At 38.3% G+C, this 22,312-nt stretch overlaps 1 protein-coding gene and 1 pseudogene across 2 annotated transcripts; one reads left to right on the top strand and one right to left on the bottom strand.

Moving 5' to 3' along the window:
• Positions 1-1,273: 1,273 nt before the first annotated feature.
• On the bottom strand, positions 1,274-11,617 carry LOC144637166 (CAAX prenyl protease 2-like; annotated as a pseudogene). Its single transcript, XR_013567676.1, has 10 exons — positions 10,975-11,617; positions 8,050-8,155; positions 6,576-6,656; positions 6,331-6,391; positions 5,821-5,894; positions 5,241-5,349; positions 4,969-5,037; positions 4,239-4,301; positions 3,763-3,855; positions 1,274-1,383 (listed from the first exon to the last, which is right to left on the bottom strand). The product of XR_013567676.1 is annotated as a CAAX prenyl protease 2-like (transcript).
• Positions 11,618-11,657: 40 nt separating this feature from the next.
• Positions 11,658-21,218, top strand: LOC144634848 (dihydroxyacetone phosphate acyltransferase-like). The gene is made up of 14 exons (XM_078493891.1): positions 11,658-12,013; positions 13,242-13,418; positions 13,514-13,847; positions 14,788-14,939; positions 15,525-15,655; positions 16,203-16,354; positions 16,986-17,057; positions 17,585-17,890; positions 18,654-18,733; positions 19,158-19,301; positions 19,723-19,828; positions 20,326-20,419; positions 20,695-20,762; positions 20,926-21,218. Exons 1-14 carry the CDS (start codon positions 11,846-11,848, stop codon positions 20,985-20,987), a joined length of 2,046 nt encoding a protein of 681 aa, XP_078350017.1. The 5' UTR covers positions 11,658-11,845; the 3' UTR covers positions 20,988-21,218.
• Positions 21,219-22,312: the final 1,094 nt, after the last annotated feature.

The following is a 22,312-nucleotide window of genomic DNA, read 5'->3' as shown; positions in this document are numbered from 1 at the left end:
TCTTCCTTAAGAATTTCAAGCTCGTGTGCTAGACGTTTCACAGTCGCTCGCCCAAGCTATGTATGTTTATCATTCTGAATACCCGCCACGACATGTGAAAGTGCAGTTGGCATGTCACAAGTCGAGGGAAAAATAATGTCATCGAAGTCTGAATCCACGATTATCGTTTGTAATCAGGGGCGTTGCTGACACGGCGAATCCGCCTTTTAAAACTATTCAGCGACTGAACATCAGCAACTGCCTGTACTTGCATCATTTTCTCATTGGAACGCTGTGTAAATGTTTCCTCCACTGACCTAAAGACATTCATATATGAGGCTTGGGGCCACATAGACATTAACCATTTTTGTTTGTAAGTGTTAAGAATAAAATGTTGAAAAAACGTTTAATGTTACGCCTGTTGCGTATGTAGTCTAGCCGTTAAACGTTCCAAAATATATGAATGACAAAATAGGTAAATACTACGCTGTAGTCAAAATACTTTTCCCGACGTTTCGGCAATGCTGCCTTCTTCAGGGGAAACAAAAACAAATGCAAATGCAAACGTTCCAAAATGCCGCCCCTACCAAATGCAAGCGTCTCAAATTTATGAAGTCCTCTACATTCGGCCAAATCTGACCTAATTAATATTGGTACCCAGCCTCGTATTTTGGTTTGTGACTTTATTTTTTATAACTTTTACACAACGTCCAAATGTGTTTGCATTACGTTTCAGATCCTTACAAAGTTCAAGGAAACGAAAACCCATGAGTGTGTCGTGGTTACGTTTGACTGTTACTGTGCAATCATGTGGTGGTTAAAAGCCAAGCAAAGCCACTTTAATAGACAACCGAGTAAGAGCAAGACACAAAAAAAGTTGATCCATTGCATGATTTATTAAATATTTCCAGTGTCAATATTTACTTCTCAATTCTTACAAATAACAAGAACAGCTTACTATTCTGTCTGCATGTGCAAGTGTCTGGATTGCCACGATGCGGTTTTGTCTTTTTAAATATTTCAAATATCAAAAAATATTTACTTCAAAAATCTTATCCAGTTATAAGCAGAAAAAAATAACATTCATTGATTGACAATTATTTCCTTTTCTTTAAGACAGGCTTAGACAGTTCAGAGGTCCATATATTTTCAACAAAGTTTTGGGAGAATTGTATTATCTGGAAAATTCCTAAAAATTTAACATTTGTGAATAATTGTGAATTCAATTGATGCCATGCCCATGGGTTCTGTGGCTTGGCGTTCTAAAAACTGACTTGCTAAGGGAGCCATTGCTTCACATCCCTTGATGTTAATAATACACGGAGTTATACCAAGATGGGTTTGTAAGCGGTACAGCGAGAACCAGAAACAACACAAGTCCGACCACGAATGAAACGCTTATAACTGCAAGAAACAAACAAACAAACAAACAAAAGATTTAAAATTAAAACTGTTCCAGCGTTTAGTATCGGGGGGAAGCCACATGGCTCATGGGTGCCGGCACTGGCAGCTTATCTCCGCAAACCAATCGCAGGATACCCCCCCCCCTCCTCCTCCCCCAGTCCCCATCATTTGGTTGCGGTACCCATTTATGCTCCGAGTGGAGAGAGGCACTGTGGGAGTGAAGTGTCTTGCTCAAGAACACAAACACAATGATCCCGCCAGGGCTCGAACCCGGACTGCTTCAACCGGAGTCCAATACAAAAACCAAAGAGTCTGGTTGGGGTTTTATAACTGATAGTAGAGAATTGGTCAAGATTTTAACTGTCAGCTGAAAAATGACGAGTTTTTTAACTGATATCTGAGATTTGCAAAAATTACTGATAGCTTAGAAATGGACTGAAATTTTAACTGATGGCAGCTGGGAAATCGCCGAAAATTTACGGTAACTGAGATTCAAGCACCCTATCCAGACCCTTAAACCATCGGCGAACAAAAGAAAACGTAATTAAAACTTTATCTCTTTCGACTGGAGGCTAGAATAAGATTCAATCTTTTCTTCAGATTATAGGATCTACAACATGCAAAACGAAGGAGGCGACAAACACCGTAAGCAACATTTCCATCAATTACCAGGGACTAAAAAATAATAATAATAATCATTTATATAGCTCCATTTCCATAAGTTCAAAGGCGCTGACAATGTTAAAAAGTAAAATATGAATTAGATAATTTACAATTTACTTTGATTAGAGAAAATAAAATATGATGAATATAAAAAGGCCTCTCTAAGTTTTGACAATTTTAAACTAAACCTGGTTGATACAGACATTCGCAGAGACCGCGGATTTGTTGGCTTTCCACAACTTTCTAGAATCGCTCCTATTATCTTCAATCAGATTGGAATAATAATGTTTCTTTGCTTGCCTTAAGTTCGGCACACACTATAGGGGACTAGTCGCAGGGACTTGCTTCGGGGATCAGTCCCCTAGTGTGTACACGTATTTTGCATCGAAAGTCTAGTCGCAGGGACCATTGCGACTAGTCCCACGAATTAAGCTGGTTTGATTTCTGGGACTAGTCGCAGGGACCAAATCGGTCAATTTTCTAGTGTCTACACTCTAAGGGATAAGTCCCTGCGACTAGTACCCTAGTGTGTCAGTGTGTGCCTAGCCCGGCGGCTTTATGCACGGAGTCACCAAATTACGAAGACAACGATAAGCGTTCCAGTCATTGCTCGAGCAAAATTTAACACTTTCTTGTGACGGAAGTTTCTTTGTTACTTAACAATTAGACTACGAGCCCGAGTTTTCTATGAGCAAAAAGTCAACGAGGCGCAGCCGAGTTGACTTTTTGCTCATAGAAAACGAGGGCGAGTAGTCTAATTGTTTTAGTAGAAACTCTAAAGGATTGCAGTCCAAAACCTACAATATTGTGCACTTTGAAGACAAAAATCAAGAAAATTTACCGCTAATTCTATCAGCGAATTAGATTCGCAGATTTCTAATAGAACACAGCTGAGTTTCTACTAAATTGTATTATCATCCTCGTTGCAAGTTAGTTGCGACAACGCGTTGCGCGAAGTAAAAACGAGTTCAACTTGGTGCGACACGCCCCCGCAAAAGTAAACAAGTTGGGGGAAAAGAATTTATGGTCCTTACTAAGTTTCCAATACTCTTCGGCTGTAATCCACGAGAATTGCGACAATTAAAACATTAGAAAATCCCCAACGATTGATTTCTGCGTGTCCGTTCTTTCTTCGTCCCTAGGCCCCTTACCACCGTTATGACTGAAGAGAGAGCCTAGCAACCGAGAAGGATCTACGTTACATTTTTGATGCAAATCAAGGAGATTAGATCCCAACTGGTGCTTTGTTTTTCAGACTATTTTTCAAAATAGAGAAGTACCGTAATGATTCGATTTAGCGCCCTCCTTCAAATAAGCGCCCCTATTCCAATAAGCGCCCCCCTTCGAATGTGTTTTTGTCAATAAGCGCCCCTATTCCAATAAGCGCCCCCATTCTTATAAGCGCCCCTTTTGTGGATAACTGCCCCTACTGAATCTAAGTCATCGACGTGGAATAGATAAACTCATGAACATTCACCGTACCGTACATGTATATATTTACTGCTAAAATGAACGATTCTTTTTAAAGTAACTGAACTTTCAACAATTTGTTACTGTTACAGTTTCTGTTATTGTCATTATTTTAATAATATTTACTAAAGTTTTGTTTCGAACATTTGGTTGTTTCTCAAAAAATTAAATAAGCGCCCTGTCTCGAATAAGCGCCCTCCCTTGAGGTGCCAAAAGTAAATAAGCGCCCCGGGCGCTAAAACTTACGCCGTGGATACTTTGAGCTCGGCACTTGATCAATAGGAGGAAATCCCATGAAATTACAAAAACTATGGCACAGTACTGGACCAATTAGATGACCTACAGTGGAAACAGAAAAAAATATATACTTAAGGAGGAATAAAGAGACAGACAGACTGATTTACAGACAGTGACAAATAGACGGAAAGACAGATAGGCACATACATGTACTGATGGACTGTCAATGAGGCAAGCCGAAGGCAGAAAAACAAACAGAAAGACATAGAGGCGAACGAACAGACAGATGAACAGATAGACCAGGCGGGAAGGAGGAAGGCAGACAGACAGACAGACAGACAGACAGACTGACTGACTGACTGACTGACTGACAGACTGACTGACTGACTGACTGACTGACTGACTGACTGACTGACTGACTGACTGACTGACTGACTGTATAATTTGCGATCAACAAGCAAAATCACAAAAAGTATGAAACTTACCAGTTCTTAAAAACAAGAAGGCTGTATAGCCTCCAAAAACGGTTGTGTAACCAAACTGAAAGACTAAATATAAAACAACAGGGATAAACACAAAAGTGGCCAACTGAAATGAAGTTCTTCCATAATGTTCAATGGATTTAAAAAGCTACTAATACGTTAAGTGGGTATGATAAGATTTTCCTTTGGAACAAGTTACTAAACACAGTTTTCAGGTTTCCGTAGCCCCGGGGGGGGTACTCCCTATAATGGCCTATACGGGGAGGCTCCGCCCGAAAGGGGTACCTTTTTCAGGCTTCAGGTATATAAAAGGGTAGGGATTTCACGAGTTTAAGTATATGAAAGGGTATGGAAATCTGTCATTTGGCTATTTAAAAGGGCCTTTAATTAAAATATTTCGAACAGACGCAATTTATGGCTGTATTATTTTAACTTATTAAGCGCTACATAAAAATGACAAGAAAACGTCCTATTTTAAGTCCAGCCATGTCTCTTAGGTATATGAAAGGGGTACCTTTTTTCAGTTAAAGGTATACGAAAGGGGTACAATTTCTGTCAAAAATGGTATATAAAAGGGTAAGGGGTTAGAACTTGGGGCGGAGCCTCCCCGTATAAAACTTTTTGAGTACCCCCCCCCCGGGTCCGTAGCTTAAAGCAAAATGGCTACTATCATTGCTACACCCCCCTGGATGAAATACTATTCAAAGGTGTCCATCAGATTGCTGCTACTTACTTGCACTAAACCATACATCTTTAGGGTTTTCCCCAAGCTGTAATCTTTCAATGACATGGTGAATATGAGCTGACAAAAAAATACCAACGCAGGCATTATTAACTATTATAATTATAATTCCAAGGGAGAAAATTATTACATTTTGATAAAACTTAAGCTATGATTAAACATTAACATGAGTTTACGAGAGTTGGGAACACTACACAGAGGATTTTGAGAGTGAGAGGTTTTTATTATAAATAAATTGCCTGTACTTGGTACTGACACCTTACCTACTCCAAAGAATAATGGACATATAAATATTGGTAGCAGAGTTCCAAATCCTGGAACAAGCATTGGTACAAGACAGGCTCTGTACACAAACTCTTCAGTAAGGGGAGCCTATAAAAATACGAAAAGGGAACAATTTGATTTGGAAAAAAGTTAATGCATTACCAGTCTTCAATACTCACAGAGCACACAATCAGGAAAAATGTGAATTATAACCTCGCACCTTTTTAATATAAGTTCAGTGACTCCCGAAATGAATGCACCTTTATGTGGTACCTACAGCTGTATATACAATGTCTGTTGACATATTATTGGGATCCAACTGTACTCCCCACCCAGATGAAATGCTTCTCTATTACAGGAAAACTCCGTCATTAGCCAGGTTTTTCCAGCAACTGCCTTAGCTATACTTCATTGTTTACTTAAATTGTTCAAAGGCCAACTAATTATCTGGGATTTAAATTTTTCCAAGGTTTTTTATTGAATCTCTTATTTCATAGCATTTTATTTTATTGCTAATTTGAAGAATATTTAATCCCTCAAACTATATGGATAAAAAAAGAAAAAGAAAAAACGCCTTACCACAAGGTAATTCCGCAAACTAATGGAATTAACCCAACTAGATGGGTATTCTAAAAAACCAAGAAAAAACAAAACTTGCATTCAACTGAAAGTTATCATTATATACTAACTGTTATTATGCAACTATTGTATCACAAGCTGGCCAGTTAAAAAAAAATGATCGTGAGTCATTGACAATGCTGGTAACATCATTAAATGATGTTAATTTGACAGTAATTAAATGTACAGTCGAAACCCGATAACTCGAACCTTCAAGGGAAATCGAAAAAGGTTCGAAATATCGGGAGTTCGAGGTTATCGAGGGTAAAATTAGTAAGAAAATGGCCTGAAGGGGAATCGAAAAAGGGTCGAGTTAGCGGGAGTTCGAGTTACTAAGGGTTCAAATTATCGGGATTCAACTGTACATTGCCTTAAATCTGTTATAAAATAATCATAATAATTTATTATAATTCCTGTTCCTTCCATGACATTGAAGCAAAACTATACTATTGTAATATCAATTTTAGTTACCTTTTACGTTCACAGACTCTCCACTGAAATACAAAAGTATGATTGGTCCAAGGAACAAAACCTAAAGAAAATAACATCAATGTGATCAGCTGGAAAACAAATGATTTTTTTTTACTTCAAGAAGTTATAGCTTTACATTGTAAAAAGGAAGATTTTTATAATATTGTAACATTATATTATTAATATTAATTTTATTAAATTGTATCATAACTAATAATTTTTTAAATTTAAATATTTCCCCTTACCACAGTCAATATCAAAGGAAATAGAGTTGCAATGAGTATATTTTCCAGACGAATTCCCAGGTATTTCCAGAGTGAAAGAACCTAAAAAGCAAAACAAACTGATTACATGCAATTATTATGAACATTATGATCGTTGTTATTAAAATGAATCATTGGTCAGTTTCAAAATTTTGAGTTGTGTGCATGCCTGAGCTAAATTAAAATGTTTTGAGTGGTTTGGATCTAATTTAGTTCACAACTGATCAGAAAATGTCAAAAATGTCTAAAAATGGTGTTTTCAGAAAAACTTCAGGAGTCAATGGGTTTATATTGCCCAATAATACGGGCATAGGCGTACGGGCACCTTCAGACCTGGGGGGGGGGGGGGGCGGAGACCTCATTGCCCGAAAAAAAAATGGAATGGGTTGAAAGCCGAATAAACAGGCATATAAAATGGACAACAAAACGTGCGTTGAAATAGTTGTGTACAAACCTTGCCTGCTTGCTTGCCCTGGATCCTTTTTCTTCGGAAATATATTTTTTTATTCACTTTAGTTCAGCAAAAATAAAAGTATTTTTGGGAGGCAATTAACATTGTTTTCCCCCACTTGAAAGTTATATAAAAGCGTGTGAAACATTTACGGATGAATGGGTTAAAACATTTTGTTGAACGTTTTGAGCTAGCCCTGAAAACTTACCATTTGAGTCAAAAGCATTAGCTTCATTACATTTGTAACCGTATCACAGCCTCGTTTCAAGGTCTTAAATTGGTTCCACTGCGCGCAATCGTTCAAGCTATAGAAAAGCTGATTGCAACTGAATCAAACTGAGGGGTCACGAAGAAGATGATTTGAGTTATAATAACCATAACCGACACACTTTCCAAAAAATGTAAACTTAAACCAATGAAAGAAACGAAAACTCCGTGTAAAATGAGTAAATGATGATACTTTCCCATGAAATCTTAGAGTTTTGACAAGAAAAACATTGAGAATGAAGTCGTGTTTGGCAAAACACGCCCACGCACTGGGATCAGGATATGTTCAGAATGTCTTCGGAATACTTCGGACATCTTCGGAAAACTTCGGACATTTTTGTATCAACTTCGGAAATCCTGGCACTCTCAGGATAAAAATGTCACGCTTTTGACCCAGAAAAACTTGGCAGGTATACTATGTATACTACCACCCATGCTGCAAGTTGCAGCAAAATGTTGTGCAAAGTAGACATAAGTTCAACTTTCTTAAAAAAAATTATGCCGATTCTTGTTGCACAGTTACCCATTTTGCTGCTACGACACTGTGAATTGATCTTGTTTTGTTTTGTTTTTGTTTTTTTTATTTTTTTTTTTTTTTTTGGGGGGGGGGCAGTGCTTCATCAGACATTGGCAAGTAATGGATTATGTTGGTGACTTTACTTTTGCTCCCTTTGGTGTTATCTGACAGTACATGGACATGTATCAATTTTGAGCAGTTTTTACAAAAGATGTACTTACATTGTGATCTGATGTTCCATCTGCCCAAAGCCAAACATATAAAGGTGCCAACAGAGATATGACAAACACACTTCTGAATCGCTGCCTGATAGTCTTAGGGTGATCTCTGAAAATAATCAACAATAATAAAATGAAGTTAAAAAATTATTATTATTATTAATTATTATAATTATTATAATTATTATTATTATTATAATTATTATTATTATTATTATTATTATTATTATTATAATCATTATTAAATTTGTATATTTTCTTTTTATTTTCTTTTTTTTTTTTATTTTAGATCTGTGACATTTGTACTTCCCTTTAGATTTTAATACTTTTTTATTCCCATTTTTAACCTTAGTTAGTACTATTTTAATTCTTGTCCTAGTTTTTAATCTTAGTTAGCATACAACATAGGTTTTGTCTTTTTATTGTATTTTAGATTTTAATGTATTTTAATGTTTAACATTTATTTTCTCAGAGGACCCTCCTGAAAACCACCCCCTAGGTGATTGGAGGCCTCCTCTTAAAATATTATTTATTATTATTATTATTATTATTATTATTATTATTATTATTATTATTATTATTATTATTATTATTATTATTATTATTATACATTCTCGTCCCCATAGCCCTTTCGTTTCTCTCTGCCGGATTGGCATGAGAAAACGGAGGGCTCTGGGGACATAGGATTTTTGAATTAATTCGAATTTTTTTGATTGGCTGTTTGAAACAAAGAATTCCTAAACGGAAGTCGAAAACGTAACGACTCTCTCATACATACTTTTAAAACTTCATGACTGCATACATGAAGACCGGAAGTCCTAGAATCTAGGACTGGATATCCTGTGTCCCCAGAGCCCTTCGTTTCCTCGTGCCAAGGCTCAGCCGGCTAAGAGAAACGAAAGGGCTATGAGGCCCTGTTAGGGTAAATTCCGACAGGCGACACGGCCCTGAAACGGCGACATGAAGGAGCTGAAATGACGACGAACGACAAGATGCTCCTGTGAAATAACGACAGCGACAAAGAAAAGAGCAAAATCGACAGCGACATTGGCGCATTTTAAAGTGGCTTGTAGGCAAAATAGCCTGACCTTGTAAAGACCATCCCTTCTCGGTGCATTGAACGACTGCAATCTTACGCTCTAACAGTTCATTTTTTAGGCTGCTTAATTTAGACAAGTTAAGTAACTACATAATGATCCATCATTCTGAAAATAATTCACTCCATGTTCTCTTGTATCGGCTCAGAATAAAGGAAAACATGTCTTAGCTACTTCAATTTTTTCAAATTTTTCTGGGGGAGCATGTCCCCAGACTCCCCTAGGAAGGTGTCTCCTTCGTCTGTGCCAACAGATCAAATTGAGAGATCCAAGAATAGGGAATATTTTGGCAAAAGAATTACGAGAACGCATTTTTTTAGGTTATGCACTCCGGACTCAAACATTTCTGATATTATGAGTGGCTATGGATGAATTCGAAATTCCGACAGCGACATGCGAGCCTTTTGAAATTGCGACATGAAAAGATTCGAAATTCAGACGGGGGACATGAAGACCCCCCCTAACAGGGCCTCGGCTATGGGGACGAGAATGAACCAGATACACCTAAGATTCAAGTTTGTATGAAAAGTACTCAATAAAGTTTTTTAATTATTAAAAAAAAATTTAAAAAAATATTATTATTATTATTATTATTATTGTCATTATCATCATCATTATTATTATTGCGTTCGACGGTAGGAGAATGCATCCTAATCTTATGGTGACCTGTGGTCCTGCGGTTGTCCTGTGAACGCGCAAGCGAAAGTCATTCTATGTGTCTATCTATGTATGTCGGTATGTGGCAGGTTGGCCTCGATCTCATGTGAGAAGACATTAGAAAGCAATTAATTGCGTCACAACAACGTCAACAATGACACTGAGCTGCAAAGACAGCGCACGCAAAAACAATTCAATTAAGCCGATACCGCGCCGCTAGGCTCTAAACAATTTTTGCGTTCGACGTTGATCAGTGGTTGATCCCGCGGTTGTCCTGTGAACGCGCAAACGAAAGTCGTTCTATGTATCTTGGTACGTGGCAGGTTGACTAATTATTGACATCACAGTTTCGTCCCGAGAGACCCTGGGAACGAAGTTGATTTGATCTAACGATCTTCTTCGGTTTGCGTTTTCGAGTTTACCTCGTGAAGTTGTACTGAAAACTAAACGTTTCGCCAGTGCTCCCTTCAGCAGTAGTAAAAAAATTGCTGTGCTTCCTCGTGCGCTGTTGGATTGAGATTGTTTCGCTGATAGTTTAATATTGGACGCGCGCTTTATGTTGCGCGCATGGTCATTTCAAATTTGTATGACGATATAAACAGACGCGTAACTCGGTTTACGTTTGCTAACCTTATCTTGGGTACCTATCTTGGGTCGAATGCACTCCCCTAATCTCTGATTATAACTAGTTAAATTTTTATTTTTCCAGGGGGTAGCCAACTAAAACAATGGATTTCGTGATGTGACCATTTTATGAACCCAGAACAGTCAAACGAACAAAACTGAACTAAATTCCAATCAAATTCGGTCCATGGATGTAATTTTGATTGATTTCAGTAACTGAAATCGCAGTTAAACTCACAAAACATTTTGAGCAATCAAATCCAGTCGAGACATTTTTATCGAATCATTCCTGAAAATAAAATTGTTCGGAAACTATAAGCTTAATCAAACTCGATCCATCAGTTGTGACAATGTAAAATTTTTTAGTTTGATTTAATTCGATCACCCAGAAAATAAAGTCATAAAAAATTTCTATGAACTCAAAAAGTTCATATATTCAATTGACAAAATACCAAACCCACAAACCGCGGCAGGTTGATTTCAATTGACTTGACCCAGATGGTCAGAATATTAAATTTGCGCTCACGATAAGCATTCAAATTTCATTTACCTGGGATATGGAGATTTCAAAACATACAAGCTTCCAACATATGCCATTGAAAGAACCAAACACGAAATAATTCCTCTAAAACGAGTAATCGTACTGAAACTTACAAAAGGACCAATGTGATCCGTCAAGTCCGCCATGTTGTTTATTTCAACGCGCTACTGCTGACCAGCTATAACCGATGAGCTGTTTGTTCATCCAAGCATTTGGGGAGGGGTGGGAGGGAAGGGGGCGTTGCAAGCAATATCCATATTTTCACCTGTCATTTCATAAATTTGTTTCTCCGTCGCGTTTGCTGTTTTCTCTCCTAGCATAAGCAATCGTGGTAGTTGCTCTCCTTCAGCCTGCGAATAGAAGTCATTTTTCACCTAGTTCTTATAAGAAACAACCGTACAAAAAAAGTAACATAAAATGCTCCCGCCCCAATCCCCTCTGATATCGTTCTCGACTCGCCAAAGACTCTGCCATCGCCATTCCTGTGTATCAACACTCCTTTAATATCACAATTCTGTGGAAAAAATACTGCAAGCCCTAGCAACTACGCAGTGTAGAAATCTGCGTGCTTCTCGTGTTATAAAAGTCAGGGCTAAAGGTCTAAGCGTTCATTTCTTCAGTCTACAGTCCGCAGTCCAGTCCACGGTGACGGTGTGTATTTCCAGTCGGAGATCATCCGATCTCTCGAAAACAATAGTAGCACACATGCACAATGCGTGGAAAAAACTTGCGCAAGCTGCACAGTTCGTCGAATTCGAAGTTCTGATCAGTTCCTCTTTCGACAGAACTTCAATTATCATTTCCGGATACAAGATATAATTTACTTAGTACAAAATGAACGATTATGTGAGTACCGTCAGCTAATTGTTTACGTTCAGCCATGGAGCCCTTCGATCTGGATTTGTTAAAAGAGGGAGGATGGAGCGATGTTTTGTGGAGTATGAAGCGTTATGCTCCTCAAGGCTACAAATTCGCCCAAAATAGAACGCCTCAGCAGATTAAATCCGATGTTCTGAACTCCAGACGTGTCCAGCATATCATTGAAAAGGTAATGTATCATGCTAATTATCAAATTTACCTGGAGTTTTGATTTTGTGACCCGAAGTTTTTAAAATAAAAATGTAAGCTTATCTAAAGGGAAGGATGAAACAGCTGTTAGACTTTCTATAAATAGATAAAACCTTGCTAGGACTTGGGCATATCTTTGATATAATACTGAAATAAACTTTGAGATTTTCTTGCTTTATTCCTGTGACTATAAAATAATTTTTTTTATGATTTTTTTGTGGAAAAAAAAAAAAAAAAAAGGGGGGAGAAAAAATATGTTTCATACCATCTTTTGGACCTTTTGGCTTTGGATAATTAACTTAGCAAATAAGTAAATATTAGCAGCTTATTTACTTACGGGGAGGGCTGGGATGAGAAAATGTTTGACTGGACTGAGGTTATGACATACTACATACTGAGCACGGCCAACTTTGTGCACAATTTCCAAGAGCCAAATATTTCCTTATCCAGCCTTACCTAATTATACTCAGTCAAGTAACTCTTTTAACATACTATTTTATTTGAGCTTGTTTTTGTTGGAAAGTTGTGAAAATTTCTCAGTGAATGTTTTGTATGGGTTGGACAGCTTCTTCCAGATTCAGGTTCAGATCAACCTGTCCGCTTGCAGGGTATTGTTGTTGTTGTTTTTTGGGGGGGGGAGGCAACAGATAGCCTGCATGCAGCTGTCTCCTATTGGTCAGTTGCACACAGGCTAAGCAATAGCAAGCTGTATAGTCGACAGAGTGGCATGGTAAAAAAATTGCTATACTTAGAAAGGAAGATAGCGTGATAACAGTAACCATGCCAGTTATTCAAGTTGCTATTCTTGAGCAAGATGCTGATCAGTTAGTGACACACATGCTGAGCTTCTTGAAAAAAAAAACTTTGAGTTCTTCCCGCAGTAGTCAAACCAATGAGCTGCAAACTGTTTGTTTGCTCTAACAATGAGCTACTACCCTGGGTGCCAGAGGTTTTTTGTTTTGCTTTGCTGTGACAATGAGCTGCAATCGGGAGAGAGCAGGGTTTTTTTTCGCTTGTGCATGATCACAGCTTGGCCACTCACTCACTGTCACCGCAAAAATCAAAAATAAGCATCTGGCACCCAGAGTAATGAGCTACAGGAGACTCCTGGGAGCTAGGCTAATTGCTTTTTTTATTCAATGACTTTGGCTTATTGGATTTAATTTGGAAGTACAGTTAATTTTAACCCTTTCATCATTTATTTGCAGACTGCTGAAGAAAAGAATGCAACTGTTGATAGCATTACAGATGAAGTGAAAGCAATTCTAGAAGAAATGGGTCATAACTTTAATCTTAGAAGCATAAGAGTTATGGCATTGATGCTGCGTAAAATTCTTTGCACACTCTTCCGTAGAGTTCTCATTAACAGAGAAGGCCTGGAGAGGGTATGTAATTTCAACAAAACGTAATTTTTGCCACATATAAACATAACCCTTTTTATTGGAGCACACTCATCCTTGTGATTAATAATTTTGTCCAGTTAAGGGACGCCGCCAAGAACAACCCTGTGGTCTTTATTCCATCACATCGAAGCTACATGGACTTTCTTCTTGTGTCCTTCATCTGTTTTACCATGGATATTCCACTGCCGTTTATTGCAGCTGCAGCAGATTTCATGAACATGCGGGTTGTCCGGACCTTGTTTAGGAACAGTGGAGCATTTTACATGCGCCGCTCTTTCATGACTGACCCACTGTACTGGGTTGTGTTTACAGAATACATTCAGAATCAACTTCAGAATGGTGATCAGCCTCTAGAATTCTTTTTGGAAGGAACAAGAAGTAGAACGGGAAAGTTTCTGCAACCAAAACTTGGTAGGTGTTTGTTTATTTTTTATGAAATCATAGGCAGTAATAGACTGCAAAACAGTCATATCTTTTGGGAACGTGCTCGGTCAGCGAGAGGTCTGGAGCCAAAGTCAAATCTGTGAGTGAGGCTGGGTAGAGGCGCTAAAGGATACTAAAATGTGGGCGTGCGAAGCTTGCGAGACAATCAGCGCTTCAACAACTTTTCAACGACTTTAGAGAAAAAACGACTGTTTTGCCGTCTATTGCAGGGAGCTGATGGGGCAGCTGGACCAAGGCCTAATCTTCTCCCTTGAAACCTGACCCAGCCTGACTGACTAATTAATCAGGATCTTATGTCTTAAAGACTTCACTGAAGAACACTTTTGGGACTTGTGCTTATCAACCTGGGAACAAAACAAGAGTGTGCCTAAGGACTTGGCTGATAGTCATGTGTCGACATGTTTGATAGGCTGACCAGGTTGCGAATCCTTATTTCTCATTTTGTAAGCTTGAGTAAGCTTATCTGTCACTGTGGTGCTTGTTTGGAGTCACGTTTGTAGCCGTTGTTTCCTTTTTGAGCACACATGAGTCACATGCAAACATGAAGTAGGGAGGGTACTGGGCTATTTTTTAAATATACATTTTAATAATTATTATCCTTAATAAATAATGTGTTGTTCCAGAAAATATCCATTCCCCTCTGACAAAAGGTTTTTTGGTTTGAATCCCCCCCACACCTTTGGAAATTCCAATTAAGCCCCATACTTTCCTTTAAAAAAATTTGGATCTTGATACTGCCCACCCTGTTCGAATTTCCAAACACCTTCCATGGGGTGGGTATCCATGGATATTTTCTTGAACCAAACAATCAAAACAACCCAAAGAGAATCGCTATTGATATTTATCCTACTGCTTTTTGACTTGACATGTAATTGCCAAGCTGATTTTAGAATATATTGTTTACCAGGTGTCCTTTCCATGGTTGTTGACTTGTACACCAATGCTCGGGTGCCAGATGTTCTGATCTGTCCAATCAGCATTAGTTATGACAGAATACCAGAAGAATCACTTTGTGCATATGAGCTGCTGGGAATACCCAAACCAAAGGAATCTCTAAGAGTGAGTCCACTGATTTTGTAATGCAGTGTGTTCAACCCAGGGGAAGATTTTGTTACGATACTCTTGTGGAATTGTTGTCACTTTAATTTATTGATATGGGAGATTCCTTCAGTCCTATTTCAAAAGTTATTATTGATGCCCCATTTCAGGGCTACCACTTAATTGTTTTAGGAAGGCTAATAATTTTTTTAGGTTAATAAACTTTTTCAGCCCCCTAAATGATTTGTTTTTCTATCAAAAGTTTTGGGTTTAAAATCCATAGTAAATATCCCTGCCTATGGGCCAGATTTTTTTTTTTTTTTGGGGGGGGGGAGGGGTAAAGGTGCCACATCCCCCTTTTTTTTCTTGGAATTTTTTTTTTTAATTTTAATAACCAACCGTCTTCCAAGTGGTATTCTGCAATCAGGGTTGTGTTGTGGGTGGGGCAAAGTTTTGCTCTCACCAAAAATTTTTTGCTCCTCCCCCTTCCTTTCTGTCCTAAAGTAATAGTCCTGGAATTTAAGAGGGTTATTTCAATAAATATTCTACGTTGTGATAATTCATAGTCTGTCTTGTTTATATTTTTTGTTTTTTATTTTCTGATAGGGTTTAATCAAAAGCAGATCTGTGCTGACAGAGGACTATGGAAGTATCCATATTCACCTTGGAGAGCTCACACCACTAAGCAGATTCACAGAAGGGAGGCTCAATAGAGCGGAGAATGCATCTATACCAAGGTAAATTTAAGGAGTGTCTCGCACAACGTTAAAAAACACAGGGTTTTGTCATGGATAATAACCCGGTAACATTGATTATTTGTTACTGTGATCACTATCTTTTTTCTGCGGGGCTGGTGACAGGGCTGTTGTACGTACCAGTGGTTAAGCTCAAGCTGGTTATTTTTTAATTATCTTTTCATCACATGCTTACAAAAAGATACTTAAAGGGGAGCTGGTTGAATATGAAACACCTCCAGTAAATTATTGGCTCACATTGTAGGCACGTAATGCATGCAGACAGCTACCGGTATGTGCAGAGTCACTTTGCACCCATTGAGGACCTTTGAGGCAAGAAAATATTTATAATTTTATAGTACCAAGTGAAGAATCCAAATTTAATGCCATTGTGACTTATGAGTGGTCCAAAAAAAGTACAGACAACTTTTTGATTGCAAGTTTACGGGATACCATAATCATCTCAAATAGCTTATACTGGTACCATCATACCCTAGCCTGGTGAGGCACTCTTACTATTAACAAACACTCAACGTTGTTTCTCTATCAGGCATTTATTCCATTTTTTGTCTGAAGAAGAGAAGAAAGTCGTCAAGTCTCTTGGTTACAAAGTCCTCTGTGATCTTCAAGCAGGAATGATCAGTTCTTCAAGTGTCCTTGTGGCTTCAATAATGCTACAAAACTTCCAAGGACTGCATTTTGGTATGTTTGGTGTGAGTGAAAGGGTGCTGATGTGGTAACAGATTGAACACATTAATTATCAGTGGTCTGTACTCTCATTTGATCGTGTAGAGAAATTTGAAAAATTATGAGTCTTCCAAGATAAACTTTTTAACATGGAGCTACAAGCTCAAGTTTTCTACAAGTGAATAATAGCCAGGGGCGTAGCCAGCTTTCCGGTTGTGGCCGCCGCTTTGTGGGGGTGCGGGGGGGGGGGGGTGGTCGGGGCATCCTCCGTCGCCCTCTTGCTGTCCCCTGCTTTTTCATTTTTTCGTGGGCCTTTCACTCCCTTTCGCACTTGTCTTTACGGCACATCCCTTCACTTGGCTACTTTGGTCTCCGGTTCTCTTGCTTGGCCCTCGCGAAGGTTGTTACTCCTTCTTTCTTTTCTCTTGAGTGCGGCCTGCCTCACGTCGCGGGCTAAAATTTGGGCCCGGGCCTACGGGCCTATGCTAGCTACGCCCTGATAGCCAAAATGCCACATTACATCAATTTTACTTTTTTAACAAAAATCTTGAAGCTAAGTAGATTCACAAAAGAGTGATCTCTGCTCTGCGTTACATAATAGATAATAATTATTGTATTTATTTGTTACTATTGCAAAACATTGCAGATAAATTGGTAGAACAATTTACCTGGCTGAAAGAGTTATGTCATACGTGGAGTATTCCAATCAAGTCTGCAGGTTTGGAAAAAATGTTCCTTTTTGCCTAACATTGTACATTTAGCATGATTACAGTGGTGATTAATTTATCTAAATTCTCCTTACATCATCAAGAAGACAAGTATTTTAAAAAATGTGAAAATAAAGTGCATCATCAACTGGAGGATATGGTTTGACGTACAAAAAGCCTGCATGGAGCCTAGTGGCCCATCAGGCAGGAGCTTAACCTGGTTTCTGTAGTATGAAGTGACTAGGAGTATTTATACTCCCCCCTAAATGGGATGCTCGTCCATTGCAGGGTTACCCCCAAGCATTAGTTCACCAGTACCCATTATTATGCCTGGGCGGAGAGGGGCACTATAAAAATAAAGTGTCTTGCCCAAGAACACAACACAGTGACCCTGACCAGGGCTTGAACTCAGACCGGAGTCCAGTGCACTAACCATAAGGCCACCGCACCTCCCACGGCTTAGGTGAATCACCAACTGAAACAATTTTCTCAAAATCTTTCTTGTGTAAACTAATTTTTTACCAATTTATCCATCTAGGTGATTCTGATAATGTGACTGTGGTCAATGAAAGCATTAATTTCTTAAAATCGTCTTTGGAGAAAACAGAAAATGGATTTGTAAAAATCAGAGACAATAAAGCAAGCAGGAATGGAGGGCAAAGTGCTCCCATAAAAGCGACAAACAGCAGTGTGGGTCTCGATACTTCTGCAACAAACATCAAAGATGAAGCAGCTACACACATGTTGCTGGCCTGCAAGAGGAATGTTATTCTGTTTGATTTCTTCAGACCTGGAATGTTTTCCTTAGCTGCAAACAAGCAGCCATCTTCAGAAAAACAACTGGGTTAGTTGAATGCGTTTTCATTTTTCACTAGTTTACCAATCTCTCTTTTTTTTACTGGTAATTAAATGATGTATATGTGTATTACTAAAATTGGATTCAAACGTAGCGCAGTTGTTTCCTTCCAACCTAATAATAAACAGTCAATGCAATCGTCTTTCTTCGCACGCAAGTTGCAATCTGTCTACTCGGGTAGGCCGGCCTTTTTCGGGTTGAGGAGGTTTTTGGTTGAACCGTGCGTCTTAGTAAAGTGTTGACGTATTTATGAAGATAACGATGGAAAAAGAAATCAGAATGAGATTTAAGTTTAAGTTTAAGAATGAGATTTAAGTTTAAGTTTAAGAATGAGATTTAGTTTAAATTAAGCAGTTAAGTGTAGTTAAAGTAAAAAAGGTAAAGTTGCCTTTATTTAAAAACACGATGTAGATAAAAGCTGACAAGCTTGTGTGGTCGTGTAAATTAAAGGTATTAAAAGTTAAAAATATTTACAATTAATTAGGCTATTTACATTTGTAGTTACTTGTCGAAAGTCCCTTGTGAAAACCTCTGAGCTTAGAGCAGGAGCTCTGACTTTGCCATTTTATTAACTGAACACACCATCAAAAGGAGAAAAATTTGAAAGTACCGCGGCCGCCCAAAAAACCGGGGAAGAAAATACGGTAATTAGATTGCCTATAGATAACGTTTTAATTTACACAAATGTAATGATAATGATAATGCATTTATGTAGCGCATTTTCCATATACACGTTTTTCTTCTTCCTTAGTTCAATTGTTTGCTGACTTTCAATTCCTTGCGAAGCTGCTTGTGAAAGAGGTTCCTCAAGTGACTGAACAAAAATATGAGGTTATCATTACAAACTTTCTGCTATAAATTTCCTCTTGTTATACTATGCTACGTTGCGTGCAACTTGTTTTAAAACTTGTTTTAGTGTTGTAAAAACTTGGTTTTTGCTCGTTCAGGCCTATACGATAGTTTTAATTTTGCCACACACGGTACTGAGTTTTACACAGTTTTCACTGGGCAAGAACAACGCAAGTTTTTTTCGAAACAGCCCTTTTAAATCGTGCTCAAGTGCGCAAATTTGCTACATCACAAACAAGACTTGAATAATTGAGTAGCGAGGCATAAAAACACGTTTTAAGAACGAATGATATTTAACTTAGAGGTTCGCTAAGGACGGGTGATGCATTTGTGAAGTTATTTGAATTCACTTATTTTTTAAATATTTCTTATGGCTTAAATCGTTAATCAGATTCCTTTTTTTCAGACTTTCGAATTCTTTCGGGAGACGAAAGAGTTGCTGGAGCAGAATGGCTCGATAAGCGTTCGGAACGGTAAAGTTGTGATACTTCAAGAGAAAGATGTCAGCTTCAGCGCCAATATGTGGAGGCCAATTTTGACAGCATACTGGGTGAGTAGCATAAGCATAGGCGGCGGAGCAGGGGGAGGGGCAGGGGGCTGTAGCACCCCCCCCCCCCACGTTTTGGTGCCGAAATATTGCGAGCGCAGCGTAAAATTGGTTTGTCAGATTCCGTCTCGTAAGTGAGTTCAACCTCTTCGCTTCTTGGGTCTGGAACTTCGTTTCTTCGGACTCGATTCGGAAACGTTCGTTGGCCTTCGAACACATCGGAGAATCTTTGGAATCTCCGGTCTAGAAACCTGAAACAGTTGCTGCGGAAGAAAAGTTGCTACAAATATGAAAACCTGTCGAGTATTTTTGGGACAGTCTTAGCCACCCCACGTTCCAAAACGCTCCGCCGCCCCCTCTGATAAGAGAGACTTAACTTAGAAAAGAGATGTTAACTAAAAATAAATCATTTTCTTCCGTCTAGATCACTTGCCAGTTTTTTGTCAATTACCCTGATGGTAACCACGAAAAACCGCTGGCTGAGATTGTAAAGCAAACTCAGGACAAGGCAGCAGAGCTTGTTCTAACTGGTAAGTCAGTAGACACGCCAATGCCTCGGGACAGCTCTCGGAACAACCCTCGGGACTAGTGTCCTTCGAGACCACAATTAATAAAATCTAAGGAATTAATCCCGTCAATTTAACTCCGTCATTTAATGGTAAATATGTTTAATTGACCTATTTGTAAACGCGTCTTCAGATTTCGTTCGCTTTCTCACGCCCCTCGTCCTTTAGTCCTTGAAAAAGCATACATGTACGCACTTTTCTTAGAGCTTGATTTATGGCATAGAATTATACACTGTAGTTATTCAAGTTCATTATTCCAGCTTAAAAGGTACTCCTTCGGGCGGGGCTTCCCCGTGTAGTCCACTTAGGAAGTACCCGCTCGTCGTTAACCATCCTTCTCTTCGATAATGCGTCATCGTAACTTGCTCAGTAATACGTTCTTATCAAACCAAACTGTGCTAAAGCAAAAATCTGGCAGGTTGGTGCTCTATGACAGTATGTATTGTATGTTGATTCTACAGGAGATGTGAAGTTCTATGAAGTCCTCTCACTTGACGTATTAAGGAATTCTGTTATGGCGTTGGTCGATCTTCGAGTCCTTAAAGCGTCCAAAAGGTAAAACTACATATCTTCCAGCGCTTACTACTTTTTTTTTAAATTGTTTTTTTTTTTTAAAAAAAAAAAAAAAAAAAAAAAAAAAAAAAAAAAAAAAAAAAAATTTTTAAATTATAATTTTTAAACCAAAATAAAACCCGCGAAAATATGTACCACTGAATAAGGTACTTGTAGGTTTTTGGCTGTCGTTCATGTTTGTTCTATTGAGACAAGCTTTCTTTTCACCGTTTGATCTCACGACTTAATTAAAAGTTTTCATCTGGGATCTCTTGTAGTGTTGATGGTGCCGTTTTAATATCAGTCCCGAACAGCGCAAAGGTTACAGAAACCTGCCAAAAAATAGGTGAGCATCTTATTAATGTTCTTGAACATTAGGTTCTTGCAACTATTGAATTATGCATGATAACAAATTCGAAATAATCAGGGCGAAACGATTATGAGAAACAATGTTATAGTCTTTTGCAAATTAAAGTAAGAGTTTCTTTCTTCTTTTTACTTCCCTGCAGGCGAATTTCTGGAATTGCCTTCCAGTACGATGCATGTCTGTTCGCATGTGTCCAAGCTTTGAGTAGCAACGTGCTCAGCAAACAACGGCAAATCCGTGGAGTTGAAAACATGTGTTGAAATCGAGCACGGAAGTAAACACAGTGGCTCAAGCGTCACGGAAATTGGACCAAAATGGAACTGGAGTTAAATTTCTCGTACGTAGTTTGGAATAAACTGGTCCGTTCATTAAGATAGTCGTGGAAAGTTAGCATCTGATCCAAACGGTCCCTAAGAGAAGAGAATTAACGACAGTTCAACTCTCGCCCACTTTTAATCCGGTTTGAAACTGAAGAAAAATTGCACCTTTCAAGGACAGTGAAAAATATTTTACAACAACCTTACCTAGTTGTTAACTAGCATATAATACAGACTCTTCCTACTATACATGGAACAGACCAAGAGTCTTAACAAAAGGGGGAAAACAGCGAAATTTGATAGTAAGCTTCTAGTGAAGCTCATAATTGCATTTCGTTAAGTGCAAAAGTGACTGCAGCTTTTCAGTAGTTACCGTGACTTTACTTTACCTAGCTGTGAAAAGAGCGTAGAGATTTTCTTAGAGTCAGTCTGCAGACAATGGGATTTTTCTCACTGGTTCTTAGACCAATGTCTGCAAAATAAACGCCGTGCGAGAAAAAATGTTTCTCGTGATATAATGTCTTCAACGGAATTGTTATTAAGATTAGTTTAACCTAGCTAATGTGTCTATTTTGTTCCTTCGAATATAATTTAATGAATTCCCAGTCTAGTTAGGGCGTAATCCAAACATATGGTATGTGGCACTGAAATGGTCACAAATTGTTGAATAAACCTCTAGAATCGATCAATTAATCAATTAATTAGATTCAATCATTTATAAGCCCTCAACGCCCAGGGGCATTCATAATCACGTAATCTGTACAATCTCAGTTTTAAATATTACTTTATAAAAAAAAACTACGTATAGAAACGGAAAGTTTGGGTTATTTAACTAACCGATAACAATATAATTTAATATAAGTACAAAATGATCTAACTCCAGAATTTGAACGAAATAAAAACTAGCAACTATTTTTTCGTCTGACCAACTGTTGTGTGTTCCTTCTTTTCTTAAACTCGGTTTCTACGAAAGGACAACTGCACCTTCAAAAATTATTGATGTACCACTCTTACTTTCAAAGTCTGAGATCATGCGAAAGGGCATTCAGACGTTGCCTTCTAAATCAAACATTAAATGAGGTGTCTGACATTCGAATGTCAACTGGCTGCCCTGGCACCAGGCAGCCAGTACTCTTACTTTATTTTTATTACTTTCAAAATCACGTCTTTCAATCACTTGCTTTAAAAATTGTTGTTGTCGACGAAGCCTTC

Source organism: Oculina patagonica, chromosome 13 (assembly GCF_052425735.1).
Source record: "Oculina patagonica isolate OP01 chromosome 13, crgOcupat, whole genome shotgun sequence".
In the NCBI taxonomy this organism is placed as follows: Eukaryota; Metazoa; Cnidaria; class Anthozoa; order Scleractinia; family Oculinidae; genus Oculina; species Oculina patagonica.
Note: the sequence above shows the minus strand (reverse complement) of the source record. Positions and strands in the feature narration are given on the sequence as shown.

Bases quoted from the DNA above. Each gene is read 5' to 3' on its own strand.
- LOC144634848 (XM_078493891.1), top strand. From the start codon at position 11,846: ATGGAGCCCTTCGATCTGGATTTGTTAAAAGAGGGAGGATGGAGCGAT. The intron at 14,940-15,524 runs GTGAGTCCACTG...ATTTTCTGATAG, and splicing joins AACCAAAGGAATCTCTAAGA to GGTTTAATCAAAAGCAGATC. The intron at 20,763-20,925 runs GTGAGCATCTTA...ACTTCCCTGCAG, and splicing joins AGAAACCTGCCAAAAAATAG to GCGAATTTCTGGAATTGCCT.